This window comes from Anopheles ziemanni, chromosome 2, assembly GCF_943734765.1.
Source record: "Anopheles ziemanni chromosome 2, idAnoZiCoDA_A2_x.2, whole genome shotgun sequence".
NCBI classification, from domain to species: domain Eukaryota; kingdom Metazoa; phylum Arthropoda; class Insecta; order Diptera; family Culicidae; genus Anopheles; species Anopheles ziemanni.
Genome location: NC_080705.1, coordinates 57,747,914 through 57,769,731, shown reverse-complemented (window position 1 = coordinate 57,769,731; position 21,818 = coordinate 57,747,914). Strand labels below are relative to the sequence as shown.

The following is a 21,818-nucleotide window of genomic DNA, read 5'->3' as shown; positions in this document are numbered from 1 at the left end:
AGAGCAGATGTTGCATCGACAGGCCCTTCCGAAATGTTGTTGCTTACAAACAAAATTGCTACTTCACTGTTTTATAGTTTTAAGTTAAATATTTGAGTTAAAGTACAAAGCATCAATATATTTTATTTTGCACAATATTTGTTTATTTGTTTATTTGTTTGTCATGTTATATGTACAATATGTTCTAAATTTGTAGGATTTTGAAAAATAGCACACTTGACCGGCAATTCCGCTCATATAAATTCCTACCGACTAAGCCGTATTTTCAGTTGGATTCCAATATATCATACTCCTTCATTCATAGTGGTGGAGTAGTAGGGGTCAGAAGATGGCACGTATACCATCGCGCATTTACTGTTATGTAAGGTAAACAATTCAAAACTGTCCTCTTCCTACCATCAAACGTTTACAAAAATAGCAACGATCCACCCCCTTGCCCCATTAGCATATTATCGTTAGCAGACGAGGGAATGGTTTGTTGAATAATTCCTTCCCCCACGAAACAGCTGATCACAGCATCGAAATGTGTCTTACGGAATCGATCTCCTATGGAATCCTTGTTATATTGTGATACTTCTGTACAAAGTACAGCAACGTTTATCTTGTGAAAAATATTTAATGGATATTTCAATGACACACTGAAGTTTACCATATAACGCGAAACCTCTATACGTTTACAAAACATGGGAACTTTCGGGAGGATTTATATATATTTAAATGAAAATAAAGAAAAAACCATGCTCAAATGTGTGCTGGGTATAATTTTTACGGGACAGTGTTCAGTTATCACGATTCCCAGAGAACGTAAACATTTTATATGCAATCAAACATAAACAAACTTAAAACAAACCAAAAAGAAAAGAATCTTCATGACTCTCTAACAGTTTGCGCTAAGGCGTGTATAATACAGAAAAATGAAAGCACATTGTTTTAGTTTGTCTAAAAACGACCGGAAAAAATCTTTTAAAATTTGTAGATAGTTATACAACGCTTCCATAGACAATGCTTTGCAGGTTGCTTTGAGATAGCATTTGTATATCATGATTTATGTACTAACAACTTAACGTGTTAAAAATGTTCGCTGATGACAAGAAGATACATTTAAGTCACTAAAATGTGATAAACCTTTCGAAGGTTAACATCCAGATAAGATAAGACGTGAAATTCAGCGCCCATATGTATGTATTATTTGTACAAAATCACGAAAAGAAACCATTTATTATATCAATACAGTTCTCTCGGAATTCCACATTTTGATCTTTGATCACACTAGAAAAGGAACTTGAAAAATTAGTGCCATGTAAGCAAAAACTGGTGCAACACCTAAAGGTAGTCAAAATATATACTAAACAAAAGCCGTTTTCAGTTTTAAAATTTGTTCAAACTGACTAACTTGTAGTGCCTTGAAACTTCCTGCACTTTCACACTTTCAAGTTCGTAAAGTGGATTAGATAAATGTCATTGCATGCAAACACGAACCAGCGACTCCAGCAAGGCCGTTGTCCTCGTTAGGCAGTCAGGTATCGGTTATGATAACCAAATGGAGGCCAAACTCAACGAGTTACACTTACAAAGATTCTGTCCTACAGAAAGATTCTGTCCTCCTTGTGAGTCGCGAAGAAAACTTGATTTCTTTCTACACGTAGGGCTCACGAACGTTATCGTCATTTTGATGGGATATATGAGATATAAACATTCGACCAGCGTAAGAATTCGGATAACTTTATACACTTATGATACCGCATCTGGTGGTGACCTTTTCTAATCTAATAATCGGTTGACAGATCACTTTAGCACTAGGTTCCACTGTTCATCCGGCCAGCGAAAGCAAACTTGTTCTCGAAAGACCATTAGCGAGCCGCGTAGACACGTCGAAAATACTCCGATCTGATAGATCCGCACCCGGAAGATGCGCCCCCAGGGGTCGGAAGCCGTTTTCATCCGCCACGTATTTCACCTGATAAATCTCCCCATCCGTACCAACGTACCGGTACCAGCCGGATATGATCAGCTTACCGGTGTTAGCGTCTACTTTTACAGTTTCGTTGCGCCACTGACCATCATCAGTTTTGTATCTGGAAATATAAATCCCGTAGAGAGTTTTTAATTTCAAATTACTACTTTTTCAACATCGTTGAGTATTTGATCAGCTTACGAAAACGATTGTCCACCGTACTGGTCTCTAATGACTTCAAAGTGCTGGTAGTTGTTGTTAACTTCGTTTGTGGGACGTGCGTCGATCGACAGAATTAGACTAAAAACCACCAAAAGAAGGCTGATTGTTTTCTGAAATAATTCAAACGGAAAAGAAATTAATTTTCTGTTTGTATACGCGATCACCACGTGAATCACTTACCTTATTCATCGTGGATTCGAATTTGATGGTTCCAAATAGACGTGTTATCAGGTTCAGAGCTGTAACAGATTAACGAACTAGTTTCAGTGTATACGATTAGACGCAGGTTTGAGGAATGAACACGTTTTTCTTTTACTTTTCCAAGCGACCAGCATTATACTGCCGTCCAATCGATCAAAGATGCGAAAGGTTAGCGAAACTAGAGAAGGGCGCGGTAGTTTTCAACGGTCATTGTGAAGGCCGCAACAATAACTTTCGAAAGTTGCAAAACTATTCTACATATTTGGGTTTTTTTTATCAGCGAAACTGCCCCATCAACTGATCAAGAAATACAAATATTATTAATTTGTTTATTTTGCTGTTATTCTAAATACATCTAGTAATTTATACTTGCTATGATGGGTATCTTATATGACTCTCTTTCATAGCGAAGTTATCATATCCCAACTATCAACAGACCGTGAAAAACACATAAATAACCTGGCTTCACAACATGTTATTACCTCTTTCACATTGAATTGCGCATATCAACATCTAATCATTATTTATTAACAGCACCTAAGTTTGATAACCTACCACAACATTACATTTTATATTATGTTCTTCATTCCTGCTTTATAATCTGCTTTCGCAAATCGCACAAACACCAATCTCGGGTAAGTAGGCAATCTCAATATGCAATCATCTACAAAATTAACAATAATATATGGCCAATACTGTTGAAAAGTGTGCACGTGATAGCACCATGAGCCCTTCAAGTGCTGCACCGTTGAAGGACTGGATCCCTAACAACTCTTTTACATTGCACTACCGAGATCAATTGATGAACATCCAACATATGTTGTATACCGACTAGAATACAGCACAAATAACCCTGTTACGTACTTTTTGCAACGCACATGAGCAAATTTATAAAGTGTACTTGTCAAGAAAACAAAATGCATCTAACTTTCGGTTATTCTGGATTCTATTCTTCGCGGTCTATATTCCTCTGGCTAAAGCATGTAAGGTAAATAATTAGTTTTGATAAATATCTGTTTCCCACATGAGGATATTTTGGCTTGCTTTTATCCAATAAGGGATAAAAGTGCCATTTTGGATACTACTCATACATTTCTTCACATGGTCACTTAATGGTGAATACTCACAAAAATATTTACTTTGTGCCGTTCGTTTCGATGCGGAAACTATTCAGATTTGCATCTTAATCGCTTGCATGTGCCCTATTTATTCCACCCAATGTCACCACTACTAGCAAAAATGAAATCTGGCATTGGAGTGGTATTGAGTTTGATGAGTCCAGGTGGATGAACCTAACCTAAAACTCAGGCCTACCGCACGCCTCATTGTTGAACGGAATTGTCAAATACACCAGTTTCAAACTTGTTCGCCGGGGCGTTTCTACAATACTGTCGACAAGCATCTTGGATATACCATACTAGCCACTACAACCTATAGACTATAAGACATTTGCATGTAGGGCAGATAGCCAAGAAAGTGGAGTCGTGCTTTTTGATTTATCTATTTGTCTATTGATTGTTTTTTTTTTGTTTTTTTTTTATATATATACTATACTCCCCTCTACAATAAACTATATCTCTCTATCTTTTATCGTTCCTTCTTTTGACATTTTGTTCTATGTATTCTCAACTACTTTTTCACTGAGTCATTGTGGAGACCAAAAATCTATCTTACTGTATGGAGCAATTTTACTTGCACTCTTCATTGAAATTGAGCTTCATACATACAGCAAAAACTAAGATTTTAATATTTTGTTTTTCCGTCAGGTTTCCAATATTCTGTGTTGCATATTTCAGAACCGAAAGGGATAGCTTATAGCTTGGATATTTTTATTGAAATGCCACATCACATTGACACAACTTGAGAGCCTCTTAAATCTTCATGGTAAAATAGCTAAGTTGTATCCTTATAATTTGAATGGAAAAAATTATCCTACCAAAGACAACAATGCGGCGTTGTTCAACGAACCACCCACAGGAGTAGGAAAGGGTAACATTTGCACTGCAACATTCGGCTGCTCGATCGTTCGATATCCGTTCTCGTCGGCCACAAAGTCAACTCGATACGAGGCTCCATCTGGCGTGCGATAACTGTACCGACCGCTGACTTTCAGCACTCCCGTCGGCACATCGATCGTGCCAACTTCTTCGCGAATTTGTCCGTCTTTCGTTTCAAACCTAAAAAGAAACGAAGTAAGACATTTGATCGTCTGCCTATGCTCACAAACTTTCTAATGGTTTTATTTTTCTTTTACTTACGAAAACCGGTATCCATTCTCGGTCTGCACATTTTCGTATCGGACGAGATCCGCTCTTTCTTCCCCCAGTGGAGCGGCGGTCAAGGAAGCAGCGTGGAAGAGCATTAGGCAAAGTACAACTAACTGAAAACTCTTATAAAAATATGTTTAGATTGATTTCCTACAAGCTAAGACACAAACAGTACAGCCTTCACCTAACACTCACCACACGCATGATGGAACGATTGTTATCTGTAGTTTTTGTTCGCAAGGAGGATGAGTTCGGCTCCAAAACAAACGCAACCGTGGGACGCTTACCGATCCCTCCGTTTGGCAAGCTGTCGGTGAGACGAATGGACGCACGAAGACGTCCGTACGTTTATGTGCCATGCGACCCAAGCATGGCTGCTGTTCAGTCGTTGATGACATAAAATCAAACGGAGGTCAAACGTAACAATTTACACTTACAAACATGCTATCCTGCAGAAACCTTGTGTGTCGCGAGGCAAACTTGATTTCTTTCTACGATTTTGTTCACGCATTTGGTTTTGTTTTTGGATTTCTTAAGATACGCACAATAAATAATAACAAAGAAGTTTTACTTGAAATGGGATTTAAATTCATTAGCATTAGCATTCAAGGTGTTTGATGATACACTTATGATACAGCATCTGATGGCGACCTTTTCCGTTTTATAATCTCTTCGATAGGCATATCACTATGGCACTGATTCATTTTTTACCCGACCAGCGAAAGCAACACTGTCTTGGAGATACCATCGGCGAGCGGCGTAAATACGCCGAAGACACTCGGATCCGACAGATCGGCACCCGGAAGATGCGTTCCAAGCGGTCGGAAGCCGTTCTCGTCCGCCACGTACTTCACCTGGTAAATCTCCCCATCCGTACCGACCTACCGGTACCAGCCGGATATGACCAGCTTCCCGGTGGCGGCGTCCACCTCCACCGTTTCGTCACGCCATTGACCATCCTTGGTTTTGTACCTACGAAAGTCAATCCAGAGAACAATTTTACATGATATGATGTTGATATGTTATCATCGACATATACTTACGAAAATGATTGTCCTCCGCTTAATCGCTTGCATGTGCCCTATTTATTCCACCCAATGTCACCACTACTAGCAAAAATGAAATCTGGCATTGGAGTGGTATTGAGTTTGATGAGTCCAGGTGGATGAACCTAACCTAAAACTCAGGCCTACCGCACGCCTCATTGTTGAACGGAATTGTCAAATACACCAGTTTCAAACTTGTTCGCCGGGGCGTTTCTACAATACTGTCGACAAGCATCTTGGATATACCATACTAGCCACTACAACCTATAGACTATAAGACATTTGCATGTAGGGCAGATAGCCAAGAAAGTGGAGTCGTGCTTTTTGATTTATCTATTTGTCTATTGATTGTTTTTTTTTTTGTTTTTTTTTATATATATACTATACTCCCCTCTACAATAAACTATATCTCTCTATCTTTTATCGTTCCTTCTTTTGACATTTTGTTCTATGTATTCTCAACTACTTTTTCACTGAGTCATTGTGGAGACCAAAAATCTATCTTACTGTATGGAGCAATTTTACTTGCACTCTTCATTGAAATTGAGCTTCATACATACAGCAAAAACTAAGATTTTAATATTTTGTTTTTCCGTCAGGTTTCCAATATTCTGTGTTGCATATTTCAGAACCGAAAGGGATAGCTTATAGCTTGGATATTTTTATTGAAATGCCACATCACATTGACACAACTTGAGAGCCTCTTAAATCTTCATGGTAAAATAGCTAAGTTGTATCCTTATAATTTGAATGGAAAAAATTATCCTACCAAAGACAACAATGCGGCGTTGTTCAACGAACCACCCACAGGAGTAGGAAAGGGTAACATTTGCACTGCAACATTCGGCTGCTCGATCGTTCGATATCCGTTCTCGTCGGCCACAAAGTCAACTCGATACGAGGCTCCATCTGGCGTGCGATAACTGTACCGACCGCTGACTTTCAGCACTCCCGTCGGCACATCGATCGTGCCAACTTCTTCGCGAATTTGTCCGTCTTTCGTTTCAAACCTAAAAAGAAACGAAGTAAGACATTTGATCGTCTGCCTATGCTCACAAACTTTCTAATGGTTTTATTTTTCTTTTACTTACGAAAACCGGTATCCATTCTCGGTCTGCACATTTTCGTATCGGACGAGATCCGCTCTTTCTTCCCCCAGTGGAGCGGCGGTCAAGGAAGCAGCGTGGAAGAGCATTAGGCAAAGTACAACTAACTGAAAACTCTTATAAAAATATGTTTAGATTGATTTCCTACAAGCTAAGACACAAACAGTACAGCCTTCACCTAACACTCACCACACGCATGATGGAACGATTGTTATCTGTAGTTTTTGTTCGCAAGGAGGATGAGTTCGGCTCCAAAACAAACGCAACCGTGGGACGCTTACCGATCCCTCCGTTTGGCAAGCTGTCGGTGAGACGAATGGACGCACGAAGACGTCCGTACGTTTATGTGCCATGCGACCCAAGCATGGCTGCTGTTCAGTCGTTGATGACATAAAATCAAACGGAGGTCAAACGTAACAATTTACACTTACAAACATGCTATCCTGCAGAAACCTTGTGTGTCGCGAGGCAAACTTGATTTCTTTCTACGATTTTGTTCACGCATTTGGTTTTGTTTTTGGATTTCTTAAGATACGCACAATAAATAATTACAAAGAAGTTTTACTTGAAATGGGATTTAAATTCATTAGCATTAGCATTCAAGGTGTTTGATGATACACTTATGATACAGCATCTGATGGCGACCTTTTCCGTTTTATAATCTCTTCGATAGGCATATCACTATGGCACTGATTCATTTTTTACCCGACCAGCGAAAGCAACACTGTCTTGGAGATACCATCGGCGAGCGGCGTAAATACGCCGAAGACACTCGGATCCGACAGATCGGCACCCGGAAGATGCGTTCCAAGCGGTCGGAAGCCGTTCTCGTCCGCCACGTACTTCACCTGGTAAATCTCCCCATCCGTACCGACGTACCGGTACCAGCCGGATATGACCAGCTTCCCGGTGGCGGCGTCCACCTCCACCGTTTCGTCACGCCATTGACCATCCTTGGTTTTGTACCTACGAAAGTCAATCCAGAGAACAATTTTACATGATATGATGTTGATATGTTATCATCGACATATACTTACGAAAATGATTGTCCTCCGCGCTGGTCGCTGCTGACTTCAAAGTGATCAAAGTTGTGGCCAACTTCATTTGCGGGTCGTGCGTCGATTGACAGGATTAGATTTACAATTATCACCAGATGACAAACTGTTTCCTAAACCAAGTAAAACAAACAAGACAATAAACTTCAGTTTGTTCGTAAACTCGTTCACCGCGCGAAACACTTACCTTATTCATGGTGGTTTCAAATTCAATGGTTCCAAATAGACGTCTGACCAGGTTCGCTGTTGCGATGGATTGACCAACAAGTTCCACCGTAGTCGCATTGGGACTGCTGAGCCGTGTTTGGGGAATGATCGCGTATTTGTTTTTTACTTTTCGAAGCGATCAACATTATACTGCCGACTGATCGATCAACGATGCGAAAGGGTAGCGAAATTCGAGAAGGTGCGGTGTCTGTTTCATGAGACATTCCAAAACCCACAACTTGTTTTGGGTTAGTTACGAAACTACCGAAGACGTTTTTTTTTCTTGGTTAGGAGAGCGGCGACCACTTTTGAATATGTTTTGGCTTTTGTTTCCATTAACTTGGGAAGCTTTCATGAGTCATTTATTTACAATAAGTACATCAGAGATAGTTTAACATTTAAATTACACGCACACACATGAACTATTTGAGTTTACACTGTACAAACAATCGATTAAAGCACAACGCACGGGAATTACTCACTTTTTGCCTTTTATCCAGTTAACGAAAGCAGCACCGTTTTGGAAATTCCTCCCGCAAACGGTTGAGATATGACGTACTGGTCCGGATCGGGATCGGCTCCGGGTAGATGAGCGCCGAGCGGTTGAAATCCTTTCTCGTCCGCGACGTACTGCACCGTGTAGGAAACCCCGTCCGGTCCAAGGTATCGATACCATCCTGAGATGACGAGTTTACCGCCATCCCAAGAAACCGTTTCTTCCCGCGTTTGTCCATCTTTTGTTTGATAACTGTGGATTTTAACAGCAGACAATTACCATTCGGGTTTTCATATGAACACCTAACAAGTGGCGAATACTCACGCAAACATTTGCTCTGTGTCATCGGCTTCGATGAGGAAACTTTTTAAATTTGGATCGACATCCTTTGCAGGGGCCCCGTTTACGTCACGCAATGTGATTGCAATCAGCAACAATAAAATCTGGGATTGAAGCAATGTACAGTTTAATGAAACCATGTGAATATTGCGTTGCTAAAGCTTACGTTCACCGTGTGCCTCATTCTTGGATGGAGCCGTCGAATACGCTAGATGCGAACCTGTTCGCACGGTCGGTGCATCAAGACTGTCGAAAATCATCCCGAAAGTAGAGGAAGCCACTCTCCAAGATAATACTGATGAATATTGGTCGCTCGAAAGGTTGCGTCTTGGAAGCTTGCTTTTTTTATTATTCATACATTCATTATGTTCTTTTTTGTTGTTTCGTTATGAAACACGACCTCTGCGCTGTGGTAAAGTTCGGTGGTAGATATAAATCCAACACTGTTTTTGTGTACAAACTTATTAAACATGCTATTGGTATGCCTTTAGAATACTTCTACTCGCAAAAAAATGTAATTTGATTGTATAGAAACATGTTTACGTAGAAGAAAAAAAATGTTACATACCGTGGTCTGTCTTTGTCTAGCCATCCCTACCATAGTTGACCTTGATTCGATGACGATGCGCACCAGTCCATTCACCGCGTCGGACATCTAAAAGATCTGAAAGACTCGAGTCGCCGGTGGACCAATTCAGTACTGAATTATCATCTTTGCGATCCGGACGCATGAACATTAAGCCACGAGCCATGGTAAGAACATCAACATTTTATCATTTCTTCAATTGATATTTTATATTTTTTGTTTTTGTTGTAGAACTATTTCACAACTGCCTCGTGCCTTGCGGTCATTTGCTTGCTGGTGCTAATGAAACCCGCTTTGGGAGCCCCTGCCCAAAATCTCGACCCGGAGTTGATTTTCTACGAGAATACGAGAGACGAAAATGGGTACAGCTTCTCGTACAAAACCAAAGACGGTCAGTACCGCGAGGAGCGTGGTGAGATTAATGCTGAAACGGGGGTCCTTGTCGTCAACGGAGTGTACGGGTTCATCGGGACTGATGGAGAATCGTACGAGTACAACTACGTCGCCGATGAGGAAGGATATCGTATTGTGACGAAGGAACCGGAAATTGGATTCGCTCCTCCACTGTCCAACGCTGCCTTACTGACACTCGTTGGTTGACACTACGGTTAGAATATATCGCTTTGTGAGTCTAGGTTGTAGTAGCAGTGGGTGATTGAAATAAAAGCAATTGCAATGGATTCGTACTTTGAACACATGTTGTAATTCACACCACATCACTAATTACTCGTATATTCGTAACTACATGAATAATAACATCTTTAATATGCGACAACAGGAAATTCTGGAAATCTCAAGTCCATAGCAAATAATGTCATTCTTTCATTTTATTCAACCGAACACAACTTTTGGGTATCTATATTTAATCACGGCAAATCAATCTTTTAAGTTTAAAAAACATGGACAATCTTTGTAGTTAGCTGGAACATCTGGATAGTCTGTACCTGCGAATTTAACGGCTAGTGACCAACAACCTTCATTGATCATCTCCATATTCATCAAGTGTTAACGTTATCCTTCATTTATTATCATGATGTAATTTTTTTTATACGGCACAATATTCCCTAGTAGGGCAAGGCCTTTCTTCGAAGAGAGTTAAGTGACCGAAAGACTGTATATTATGAATCGGCAGACTAGAGACTCGAGAGATTGTTTAAACTCTACCCCAAAGCCGTGTTGATTATACTATATTTACACATACCGATGTTTCCTTGATATTTGGAAACATTTAGGCCGTCATTTCGTCACGAAAATGAGCCAACTAAATCTCGGTCACAAGAAGTGTTAAACTGTCATTGGAACTCTTGCCTTTGCGGAAGCCGAATTGGGTCCTATCCTATGTGAAGGAGATTGTTTGTTTCAAACCACCTATCCAAGGACACCATCGATATTGGGCGATATGAGTTGTGTCTTTATGCAGGCTTATCGTTTTTCAACGCAGGGATTGCTTTTACAACTCTGCACGAGGTAACGCCCTAACTTTCTATTGAATAAATGCAACAATCGTTTCCACACCGCGTCTGGCAGAATGAAAAACAATTCCCAATGTGATGCATTCCCGGCGAGGAATTTTTACCCGAAAAAAAAGTGCCACTAGCTACTAGTGAAAGTTCAGTCATTGTGAACGGTGAATCCATGTTAGGATCACTGTCAGCTGCACCACTTTGAGATGAAAATTATGCTCCAGGAGAGAAGTTTCACATTTTGCCAACCATGAATTTTCTTTTGTTGTTTCAACGGCAAATAAAAGACCGTTGTGGTCGTTGAATTTCAAAACCTACCAACTGTGGTAGCATACAGAGTCCGCTAGAGGACGCTTAAGCGGTAAATGCGAGTACCCGGTTCGATGACCTTTGTTCAACAGACCTCGAATACTCATTGTCAATTTTCTCGGTTCGTTCCCGGTTCGTTCAAACAAACAAACAAAAGACTTCAATTAAACGATGAGCGATGAACTTTTGTAAATGATTTAAGAAAATTCAGGTCTTAAAAACTTTTGAAAAAAGAAATTTGTATTATCAAATAATATAAAAATCAATGCACCGTACAGAACAAAAGCAGGTTGTCAAGTCTGACGTTCCGAAAACTCACCAGTCCCATTTTGAACATTTCGGTCAGTCAGGTTTTTCAAGGCAGAAAGCAAACGTTTGTGACTTATTTTTTTCCAGCCAGTCTAGCTATAATGTCCTTCATGTGAAACTCGGGATTCGGGTGAGTGCACTGATCCTTATCGGGTTCAACTCCAGGTGGATGATCACTCAGCGGTTTAAATCCGTTCTCGTTAGCCTCGTACTCGTAGTAATTACCGTCGGAGGCCAGGCAAGTATACCTTCCGTACATGACATCAGGTTCATGATCGTCGGTTTGCTCACTCGAATACGTGTTTCTTAATTCTGTAATATCCACATCTTGCGTCGATGTTTGTAGAAATACGACGAACACCAGTAGTGTACAAATCTGGAAGAAGAACAAAGATAGTTGTAATGCTGATAATTATTTTACGATTATCATCCACGTAAGGATTGAAAATACTACCGATAGTTGCATTTTTTGTTAAAATTTGATCCCACCAGACGAGAAACGAACTTCAAACCTGATTGCTAAGCAGATGCTATAGCATTGGCGATAATTTACTCCAACGTTTTAGGTAGGTCACCTGCGAGAGAGAATGCCCCAGCGAAGAATAGCTTCTCACGATGCGTTCGAGAAACCAATACTAGCAACGACCGAATGCTTATAGAACAGTTGTGTTAACAAAATATCCAGATATAGATTCCAATCCATCAACATTGAGGTATGATCATGTATTGGTTTCGACTACCTTAACATAAAACGAGGATCAATATGAAAAAATAACATTTTGTTATTCTCATTGACAGTGTTCGTTCAAGAAGTGTTGGTTTATCTTCACTGCCAATTCCAAAAATCCTTACACCACCAAACAACTGCAATATTGATCTTATTGACAGATACACTCTTTCTTTCATCAAAGTCGAATCACGGCAGTACGAGTCGTTTGTTTGTTTATTGAATTTCAGTTAACACCAAATTCTATGAAAACTTACTTTTTAATGACTAAAGATACTCACAACACTGAACAAAAATCCAATCAGTGATCACCCAAATTCAGCAGATATAATTTTTAACGACCACAACTCGAGTATAAACAAGCTTGGGACAAACCAAGGGGTACAATTTCATCGCCTGATGACGAGGCGTCGGTGTTGGTTGGGAGTGGTGTAGAACTAAGAGATCCATCCTTTTGACCGTTTTCCTGTTCTGTCGTAGTGCTTTTGCTATCTTGGTTGTTATAATCTTCGACGCTGGGTGAAGTTTTATGGTTATCATCGTTGTCATAACTGGTTTCAACGCCGTGATGGTCATCATCTTTGGGATTGTTGGCGTCGAATGGAATGCTGTCTTCTTGGGGTTCAATTTTTTTATCCTTTGCTGGCATTCCGTAAGCTCCAAGAATAATGGAAGCCAGCAAAATCGTTACAATCTGTAGAAATTGCAAATCAAAAATGAAAGTATGTACGTTTGGCCAAAGGCTTATATAAATTACCAAGATTTTCATGCTCATGTTAATCTTTCTGCGATTACACTACTTCAAATGTAGACTAACACCTTTCCGTTTAATGAGCTCGAGTCAACTGACGAAAACTTCCTTCCATCCTTGTATTTATAGCATGAACGGTGTTCAAAAACAGAATCAACTAAAACCTGCTAACATTTTCTTTTTTATCTCTTTTTGGCAATTTTGGCTTATTAAGAAGGTTGTGAAAAACCGGTTTTTCTTTAGCTTGCTGATCCTAATACGGATGTGTTAATTCAATTTTGCGTTTTCATTAAGAAAACTGTCATCAATAAGAGGAAAAACAAACAAACAAAATTTAGATCTATCGTTTTCGTCTGTTATTGCACCATTTTTGTATTCTTGTAGTCTTACAGGACATATTTTAACTGTTTATACTGAATTAAAAGTTTTGTACCTTGCTTACTGCACTTATTCTTTATTCCTATAAGTTAAGACATCCCGCCATGCCGGCAGGTGAGTCATGACGAACATGCTTGTCTTACCGTCAACAACGCTAGCTCGAGTATACTCGGGCCCCATCAACAAAATGTTAGTTACACAATTCGAATTCATAGCTTCCGTCCTGGTAAACATATCAGTACATTTCCTGTCATTTGACATTTTTCCTGAATTGGCGTGTTGTTTTCGTCGTCATCGTCAGGATTGGTGCAGTCATCAGCGAATGTTATCACGTTGGGTTTCGGTTTTTCTAAGCGTCTTCGGCTGTCCGTAAGCTTAAAGAATTATTGAAGTCAGAAAAAGCGTTACAATCTGTAGACAATTTAGATCGAACATGTTAGCTTGTGAGTTTCGACATAGAGTATTTATATTTCTCATGATTTTCCTGTTGAGGATTCTAGATAAAATTTACCTCTTCCTTTCTATTTGTTGAGCTTGTTAAGTCAGACCTTACTTTTTTTTACCTTTGTGATAATTTTTGTTTTGTTCAACCCTTTATTTATGCCTTTTCTCTTGAGAATTGTTCTAAACCTTACTTGTTACTTTCAGAACACTAGAGGTCTGCACTCGTAGTGTTCTGATCTAGCACTGGCTGTCTCTGAGAGCCTAAAAATGTTTATTGGTATTGTGTATGTTCTGTCATATCTGCCATCTGATGGAACCAAAAGGTGCATGTTCAATAGATTGTGTAAGTAGGGTAACCTTACGTATGCAAAGAGTTATAAGTTGGAAGATTACTGTTCATCTCCGCATAGCGCACCCTTCCCAGATAAATTGACATACTCGATTCCCACAACAGACGGGAAAATCGTAGGAAACTAGACTCTTGGCAGTACTACCAAAGCCATTTGTTTTAACGTTTAATAACTGACGGATTAAGAAAGAAAAGAAGAAGACTGAAACAAATGTGTGTCCACCTATCGCACTCAGGAAACTCGAAACTCCATACTACTTTGACAGGAGTTTCACCAGTTTCTTAGCACAGTTTCCCATGTGGAGATGAACAATTAGGGAATTATAACCCTCCTCCTGATCTGTGTATGAGTGTGATAAGATCTAATTTCGCTTCTGGGGTCTCCTTAAATCAAGTAGGTGGTCTACAAGGTGGCCACCAGCGCTTCTTGGTCGGCGATAATTGAATAAGTCCAGCGGAACTTACCAAGACTGGCATTGAGGCGTCTTCTGGGAGACAACACAACGTCCATACCATCGTATCCTGTCCGCTGCAGGTTGCCGGGCCTGCTGACATTTGAGAACGTCGATAAATTTCCCAAGCATCGTTCGCGAGCTTGCTCTTGGATGAGTTGGATACCCCGTCTGTCCACGCCAATGTCCCGTTATACGGCCCCGTCCACTTTCTTCGTCCTCGTGAATTGATGTCAAATCATTTAGGTCGGGGGTGGGTGTTCGAACTTTTACAGATCGTTTGGTTTGGCGCAAATGTTCTGTCCTGCTTTGATATTTTTATAGGTACAATCGGTTTTTCTTGACCTTGATCGTGCTCTCTCGTGTTTTTCCACCGTTGTTGTCATCTATGTGATCAATTTTGTCATCATCATTATCGTCTAATTCGGAACTTGCTGGGACATCTTGGTTGCTGACTTCTTCGGGAATGCTGTCATTCTTGCACATGTTGCCTTCTTAGGGTTCAGTTTCTCTACTCTTTGTTGGCATTCCATAAACTCCAAAAATAATGGAAGCCACCAAAATCGTTACAATCGGTTGAAATTGAAGAATTATTTAATTAATTTATCTAATTAATCTTGTTTATTTAACCAAAAATGAATATGAGTTTCCAAGATTTTCATGACGATGACGGGCACCAACACTAATAACCCTGTGGCCGAAAATAGTTTTTTTGATTTTTTTTGTTCCAAACAAGAAAACACATGTAGAATGTAAGGAAATTATCTGCACAGTGATATTAGCGTGTTAGTGCCAAGCGCGATTTGGCATACAGTATAAAAAAGATTGAATTTTGTCTGAGACTGATATTGAAAATATTATTCTACAAAGATGAATTGGTGGGGAATGCATTATATATTTACACTGTTTTCAGGGCCAGTTCGTCCGTATCAAGCTGCTCTTTGCCGGTAGTAGGCAGTGAATTGCACGCGCAAGGCTTTTGTTTGGCATCGTTAGGAAGTTTAACTTTGCCGTTATCGGTAGCAACATTGGTGCGCCGAAAAAAGGTCGCGTTCTCTCTTGTCAAAAGTTCCGGGATTTTTTCCATGAGCTGGTATTATATTTTGAGGTAGTGGTATAGGTAGATAGAGTGTAATCTTACGTACGAATAATATCAGCATCTTTAACATTTACATTTACATTTACATTTTATTTAGAACAATTGTTTGCCGCTTGGGCTTTACAAAACATGACTTAACACTAGCTTAGTTGGATTGCGGGAAATGGGAGAGGATACGGGTACGGAATAGGGAGATGGTGATGTTGTAGTCAAACAGGGTACTCACGGCATTGAAGGCCGACAGCGAGCGAAGTAACGGATCGTTCTGGCCATAAGTAGTGCGATGGGTGGGAAGAAGGAAAGGAGGTCTATCGCGAAGATGACGCGAAGGGATGTAGAAGGGTAAGGACGATAGGAGGAGAGGGGCATCAAGGTTATGGAGGAGGAGGTTTGCAATAAACAAGGATTGGGAGGTCGCGTGTCGTTGCCGAATGGTTTGAAGCCCAAGCAGATGACAACGCGCAGGGTAGGGGGGAATAGGAACTGCGGGGTCGTTTACAAAACGTCTCACAGCGAGGCGAGTAAACTTGCGCTGCACACCTTCCAGCCTGTTCATTGCTGTAACCCCCGCAGGGGTCCACACAACACAGGAATATTCCAGTATTGGGCGGACCCAGCAGCAGTACAGCGCCCTCAGACAAGAGGGGTCCCGTATTTCCACTGACATGCGCGTTATTAGGCCAAGTGCCCTGCTCGCTCTGTCCACAACCGAGTTAATGTGGTCAGTGAAAGTGAGTCGGTCATCCAGCCACACCCCGAGATCCTTCACCACAGATACTCTCGAAAGTGGAGTGCCACAAAGAGCGTAATCAAAGCAGATCGGATCCCGAATGCGGCCAAACGACACAACGTTACACTTGGACGGGCAGAGCACTAGGCCGTTCACGACACACCAAGCTGAGAAATCGTCAAGAGTTCTCTGGAGGGAATGGCAGTCAAGGAGGGAGGAAACCGGGAGGAAAATCTTAACATCATCGGCATATAGTAAGTGCCCCTCACCAGGAAGGACACCCACGCAGTCATTGATGAAGATGGAAAACAGGAGAGGACTTAGGACGCTCCCCTGAGGGACCCCAGAAGGACCCGCAAAGGGAAGAGAGAGGTGATTCACCACTCTAACCCTATAGGAGCGACATGTGAGGAAGGATTTGAACCACGATAGCAATGGATCGCCCACACCGTGTCGCTCGAGTTTTGCCAACAGAAGGTTATGAGGTAGGCAGTCAAATGCAGACTTGAAATCTGTATAGACCACATCTACCTGGCGTCCAGAGGTGATGGCCGGGTACAACCGAACCATGAGCGACATAAGATTTGTGGTGGTAGAACGGCGGGGCATAAATCCATGCTGGTGAGAGGATAAGAAGGAATGGAAGCAAGGGAGCAGGAAGGAATGGACAACAGACTCGAGGACTTTGGCCACAGAAGATAGGAGGGAGATACCTCGATAGTTGGAAGGAGTTGATTGACATCCTTTCTTATGGGTCGGAACTAACCAAGCTGCCTTCCACATCACCGGAAACACCCCTTCTCGCAAAGATCGCGAGAAAAGGCGAACCAAAATCGGGGCGAAAGCAGTCTTGCAGCTCTTTAACACATACGAAGGGATGCCATCAGGACCAGGAGCAAAAGATATCTTCAGCTTGGTTAGGGCAGTCAGCACAGACTCCTCAGAAATTGCAATGTGGTTTAGGGACATGTCGGAGTAAGGTATCCGAGCCAGTCCCAATGAGAGGGACGCCGTAGAGCAAGCGGGATCTACAAACACCTGCGAGAAGTGTGTTGCGAACAGCTCACAGATGCTGGAAGGGGTGGAGGCAGTTGTTGAACCAAATGATAAGGAAGGGGGGATTTGGGAGTTACCCCGACGGGAGTTTACATGGCGCCAGAACGACCGGGGGTTAGACGTGAAGCGAGCCTACAACCGACAAAGGTGCAACCCGTAACGGATGCGGTTGTATGACCGGTAAGCAGACGCGGCGTACTTGAACACCTCACGACGGAACGGGGTATGATAAGCGTGATAAACGCGTTGAGCACGCTTCATATCGGCCTTCAACACTCGCAGATGCCTATCAGACCACAAAGGACTAGGAAGGGATTTCTGGGGCGGGCAACATAGAGGAAACAGCGACGCTAACACGGAGTTAAAGGTGGAGACAGTATCATCAAACGTTACAGCATCGTCCAGGAAAGACCAATCGGTGTTGAGGAGTAGTCGGTTGAGCTTCGCTTTGTCGAGCTTTTGGAAGCACAGCGATCGTGGCTCACGACGGCGGGTGGGCGAACGCCTCGCTGTGGTAACGGGCGGAATCAACAATGTGACATCGAGGGCCGGGTGGTAGCGGTCCTCAGGGACGAGCGGGAGCGGTGCGGTGGTAACGGGTGAGCAAACAGCGGCCGCATTTGCGTTAGCAAAGACCAGGTCCAACTGCCGGCCTAGCAGGTTTGCGACACCCGATATCTGCAGCAGATCGTTGTGAGCCATGTCGTCGGCAAGCCGGAAATTGCCGGAAGTGATGCAGTGCGGTGCGTAGGAGGTCGGTGAGGATGGGGCAATGCGCCAGCCTAGAGATGGGCAGTTGAAGTCGCCGAACAGCAGCAGCATATCGCGAGCTGCCATCGTTGCTTGGATATCCTCGATGCAGCAATTCAGATCATCCCAGACGGCTTCTGAGGAGCTGTTGGTGGGGGGGATATAAACAACCCCAACGTAAAGCGAGGATCCACCAAGCTTTAAACGCACCCACAGGAGTTCAAGTGAATTGAACGAGTGCTGCACCAATGAGGACACGTAGTTGGACGAACAGGCGATGAGGACACCACCACCACGAGATCGAAGGCTGTTGTTTGAGTTGCGGTCCACACGGTAGACCACGAAAGCATCATCGAACAAAAGCGATGACGGGACCGAATCATCAAGCCAGGTCTCGGTCAGCACGCAGACGTCGAACGCTGGTGAAGTGGAGGTGAGGAAAAAGTCATGCACCTTTGTTTTTAAGCCTCGGACGTTTTGGTACGTCAAGTGCAGGGCGTTAGTGCTGACCGGGCAAGCGACGGCAGGATCAGTTTGCGGTGGCGATGAGTGACGATCGGACGTATGGCGGTGAGTGAGGCGAATATCGGCGGTCGGTGCGGTGGGCTGGGGAAATACGACATTTCCATCCAACTGTGAGGAACTAAGATGAATCAGCGGGGTGTGCGGTAGTGGTGGTCGGAGCTGTGAATCATGGCTGCTGTGAGCCACGCAGATGCGCTGCGCCGCGAAATCCCTCCCGCGGAGCATGGTGGAACACGAATTCTCTGAACCCCATGCCAAGCGGCCACGTGCACGGATCCAGAGCCTTATCACGAAGAGAGAGCGGCACACCGACCTTAAAGGAATTGAAGGTCACGGCGCTCGGTTCGCGATCCTTAGGTAGCTGTCTAATGGTCACGATGTCGTTCGTGCCGATACGTTGCTTGACCATGGTATCCACCTCAGCGTCGGAAACCGACGGGGCGATCCTGGTAATGAAAAGCCAAAACCGCGGAGGTCTTTGTGGCACAATTTTAAAGAGGCAAGGCATCGTACCGTGGAGGAGCCGCGGGGCGGGCTGGGCAGGCGGTATCGCATTATCCGTGTGGCTAGTTACTGGCGTAACGCTTAGGATGGTGTTGTAATTAGTGCTCGTAGTGTTATTATCGGCAATGGTGAGTACGGGATGCGGGGCTTGCGTGGTAGTGATGCCGGCAGGGATGAGCGTAGGGTTGACCAAGTCATCAACTAACGTGTGCGTGTGAGCAGGTCCGTTAATCTTAGGATCAGGATTAGTGCCACCAATGGTAGGTATAGTGTGTGTGGCATCGGGCGCATGACTGGGTGCAGTGGTGCTGATCGATTGCGGGGTGGCCAATGGCGTATGTGTGTCGATCGACGATGCCTCAGTGTTGGTGCCAGAAGCCAGTGAAGTGAGACGCCGTTCAAGCGCCATGATGTCGCTCCGGACATCGGCGATCGATGAGGCGAATAAGTCTCGAAGGTCCGTCAACACGCTGCGAGGACAGACGAAGCAATCCGGACATCTCCAGGACAGGCCAGTACCAGGCCGCTTAAGCTCCTTCAGCACCGATGCAGGAACACCCATACAACCCGCCTTGCAATGATAAACGGCTTTGCAAGAGCCAGCACATGTATAAGTATTGGTGCCTGAGGCAGGCAAGGAGCAAACACGGCACACTTCAACCATAGCGAGCACCAAATTGATAAAAAGTTCGAAAATGTAAACAACGCGGGCAAGTCACGACCAAACAAACTTGCTGGGCCAAAACACGGGGTACTGAGGCAACTTAGAGCCAAAAACTGCAGATAACCGGAGCGCTTTTCACTGAATATTCTACGATGAGCGCGGAGTGCGTAAACGGTGCGTGCGGTTCGAGCGGAGATTTTTTTTTTTTGTAACAGTAAATCTATTATTTTCGTAAAATAAAAAATTTTATGCTTTTGCATTTCAGCGTTTCATTTTTTTCACGGCCAGATCGAGTACAGAGCAAGAAATAGCTTAGTAAGACCTCCATGTGATCATTTCGGAACTGGACGCACCTTTTTCATTTTCGTCATCTTCGTGAATGGTGTGGTCCTTGTGGATTTCGTCATTTTCAGGTTCAGTTTTTCTTACCTTTGCCAGAATTCCACAAGCTTCTAGAATGGCAGAACCCACAAAAATAGTTACAATCAGCAGCAATTGAAGAGCAAAACATTTACCCTTTTACGTTTAGTCCTAGGTTTACACAAATTATCAAAATTTTCAATGAAATTTGTTTGACAAATTGTTCAATGTTTATGAAAGTTTTTCCTGTCATACACAAAGTTTTCAAAAAAGTCTCGAAGCGTCCAAATTCAAAGCTACCGTTAATCCACTAAGCTGCAATCGAAAAGTTACTACCCCTGTATAATGATCCTCTTAATCCGACTTTGGTCATTTTTGAACTATAAGGGGGTCGTCATACACGAAAAAATACGGTACCTTGGTAGCTAGTAATATATTCCAAAACAAGTTCTGAGCAAGAATTCTAAAACAAGTTCTGAGTTCCGTTATAGCTTGGCTTTTATGCTCTTGGTTTATGTTGTAGGAAGGAAGAAACCGGTCGTATATTTTATGATTGAATCATGCGTGACTGTGTGTTTTGTTTGGTGATTAAATTAAAGAAATACGTAACAAATTAAACGCATGAAGTTGCGTGCAAAAATTGTAATTGCCACTTAGGCTTTGTATCGTACTTGAGCCCGAGAAATCTATTATCTCCTGTTTGTATTTCACACACGTTGGTATCTCGAAACACGAGTGCTTCAATAAACTGGTGTTTTGAGATACGAGTGAGCATTACTTTGCATTGAAATGAGAGCAGGATTCGGGAAGCGAAGCAAAGCATAATTCGCCGCTGCCCACGACACCTTCTAGCAAAATTTGGAGAGGTGAAAGAGGCCACCCGGCTCAAAGCCTATATAAAATATATTTACTACTACTTCTAGCAGAGTTGGGGTTTTGGGAAATGAAACCCCCGTTATTGAATGGATGAAACCCATGTCTCGAGAGACAACTGTAATTAAAGCACATGATCTTGTTGATAGCAATTGAAAACTACCTAGTGATGGAACATAAGAGTGTTTAAGATTCTATCTTTTAATTCTGTGTTACTCCTTTGAGAGACGTCGTGAAACTGCCAAATTTCAAACCCGAAGAACAAGAAGATACCGTACTTAGAGAGAATGCTACGATAACTCGGTCTATCGAAATAAGGATTATCTAGCACAGCATTAAAACAAGTATAAAGATCTAAGTAAAACAAGTATAAACATCTAATAGTAAACATTAAATCTTTCTTAAATATGATTTATTTGAATCAAAAAGTATATGATGAAATGTCAAAGACTCAAACAAGCTCTGTACCATATGCATCTTTTTAAGTTGTGAATTGTTTGATGATGTTTTGGACACATCGAATAAATAGAGAATCGAATAGAAATAGAGCACATGATTCATTTACCACCCAAAAGTACAAAACGTACGTTTTCTCA

At 42.3% G+C, this 21,818-nt stretch overlaps 5 protein-coding genes across 5 annotated transcripts; 1 reads left to right on the top strand and 4 right to left on the bottom strand.

Annotated features, from left to right (window-relative positions):
* Window positions 1–1,810: 1,810 nt before the first annotated feature.
* Window positions 1,811–4,848, bottom strand: LOC131293940 (uncharacterized). Its single transcript, XM_058321989.1, has 6 exons — window positions 4,834–4,848; window positions 4,636–4,757; window positions 4,346–4,554; window positions 2,357–2,415; window positions 2,156–2,286; window positions 1,811–2,075 (listed from the first exon to the last, which is right to left on the bottom strand). The coding sequence occupies exons 1-6, from the start codon at window positions 4,846–4,848 to the stop codon at window positions 1,811–1,813; spliced, it is 801 nt and encodes a 266-aa protein (XP_058177972.1).
* Window positions 4,849–5,525: 677 nt separating this feature from the next.
* Window positions 5,526–6,994, bottom strand: LOC131293939 (larval cuticle protein 1-like). The gene is made up of 4 exons (XM_058321988.1): window positions 6,980–6,994; window positions 6,782–6,903; window positions 6,518–6,700; window positions 5,526–5,616 (listed from the first exon to the last, which is right to left on the bottom strand). The coding sequence occupies exons 1-4, from the start codon at window positions 6,992–6,994 to the stop codon at window positions 5,526–5,528; spliced, it is 411 nt and encodes a 136-aa protein (XP_058177971.1).
* A 503-nt stretch (window positions 6,995–7,497) lies between these two features.
* LOC131293938 (larval cuticle protein 65Ag1-like) lies at window positions 7,498–8,047 on the bottom strand. Its single transcript, XM_058321987.1, has 3 exons — window positions 8,039–8,047; window positions 7,834–7,964; window positions 7,498–7,762 (listed from the first exon to the last, which is right to left on the bottom strand). The coding sequence occupies exons 1-3, from the start codon at window positions 8,045–8,047 to the stop codon at window positions 7,498–7,500; spliced, it is 405 nt and encodes a 134-aa protein (XP_058177970.1).
* A 503-nt stretch (window positions 8,048–8,550) lies between these two features.
* LOC131293937 (larval cuticle protein 65Ag1-like) lies at window positions 8,551–9,077 on the bottom strand. Its single transcript, XM_058321986.1, has 3 exons — window positions 9,060–9,077; window positions 8,879–8,997; window positions 8,551–8,806 (listed from the first exon to the last, which is right to left on the bottom strand). The coding sequence occupies exons 1-3, from the start codon at window positions 9,075–9,077 to the stop codon at window positions 8,551–8,553; spliced, it is 393 nt and encodes a 130-aa protein (XP_058177969.1).
* A 545-nt stretch (window positions 9,078–9,622) lies between these two features.
* Window positions 9,623–10,079, top strand: LOC131293936 (larval cuticle protein 65Ag1-like). Its single transcript, XM_058321985.1, has 2 exons — window positions 9,623–9,646; window positions 9,711–10,079. The coding sequence occupies exons 1-2, from the start codon at window positions 9,623–9,625 to the stop codon at window positions 10,077–10,079; spliced, it is 393 nt and encodes a 130-aa protein (XP_058177968.1).
* The last annotated feature ends 11,739 nt before the right edge of the window (window positions 10,080–21,818 follow it).

Coding starts and splice junctions, on each gene's coding strand:
- LOC131293936 (XM_058321985.1), top strand. CDS start 9,623: ATGAACATTAAGCCACGAGCCATG. Junction 9,647..9,710: donor ACATTAAGCCACGAGCCATG/GTAAGAACATCA, acceptor TTTTTGTTGTAG/AACTATTTCACAACTGCCTC.
- LOC131293938 (XM_058321987.1), bottom strand. Junction 7,763..7,833: donor CGCGGAGGACAATCATTTTC/GTAAGTATATGT, acceptor TGACTTTCGTAG/GTACAAAACCAAGGATGGTC.
- LOC131293939 (XM_058321988.1), bottom strand. Junction 6,701..6,781: donor GAGAATGGATACCGGTTTTC/GTAAGTAAAAGA, acceptor GTTTCTTTTTAG/GTTTGAAACGAAAGACGGAC. Junction 5,617..6,517: donor CCGAATGTTGCAGTGCAAAT/GTTACCCTTTCC, acceptor TGACTTTCGTAG/GTACAAAACCAAGGATGGTC.
- LOC131293937 (XM_058321986.1), bottom strand. Junction 8,807..8,878: donor GACACAGAGCAAATGTTTGC/GTGAGTATTCGC, acceptor TAAAATCCACAG/TTATCAAACAAAAGATGGAC.
- LOC131293940 (XM_058321989.1), bottom strand. Junction 2,416..4,345: donor CTTTCCTACTCCTGTGGGTG/GTTCGTTGAACA, acceptor AATCTGTTACAG/CTCTGAACCTGATAACACGT. Junction 2,076..2,155: donor TACGGTGGACAATCGTTTTC/GTAAGCTGATCA, acceptor TTATATTTCCAG/ATACAAAACTGATGATGGTC.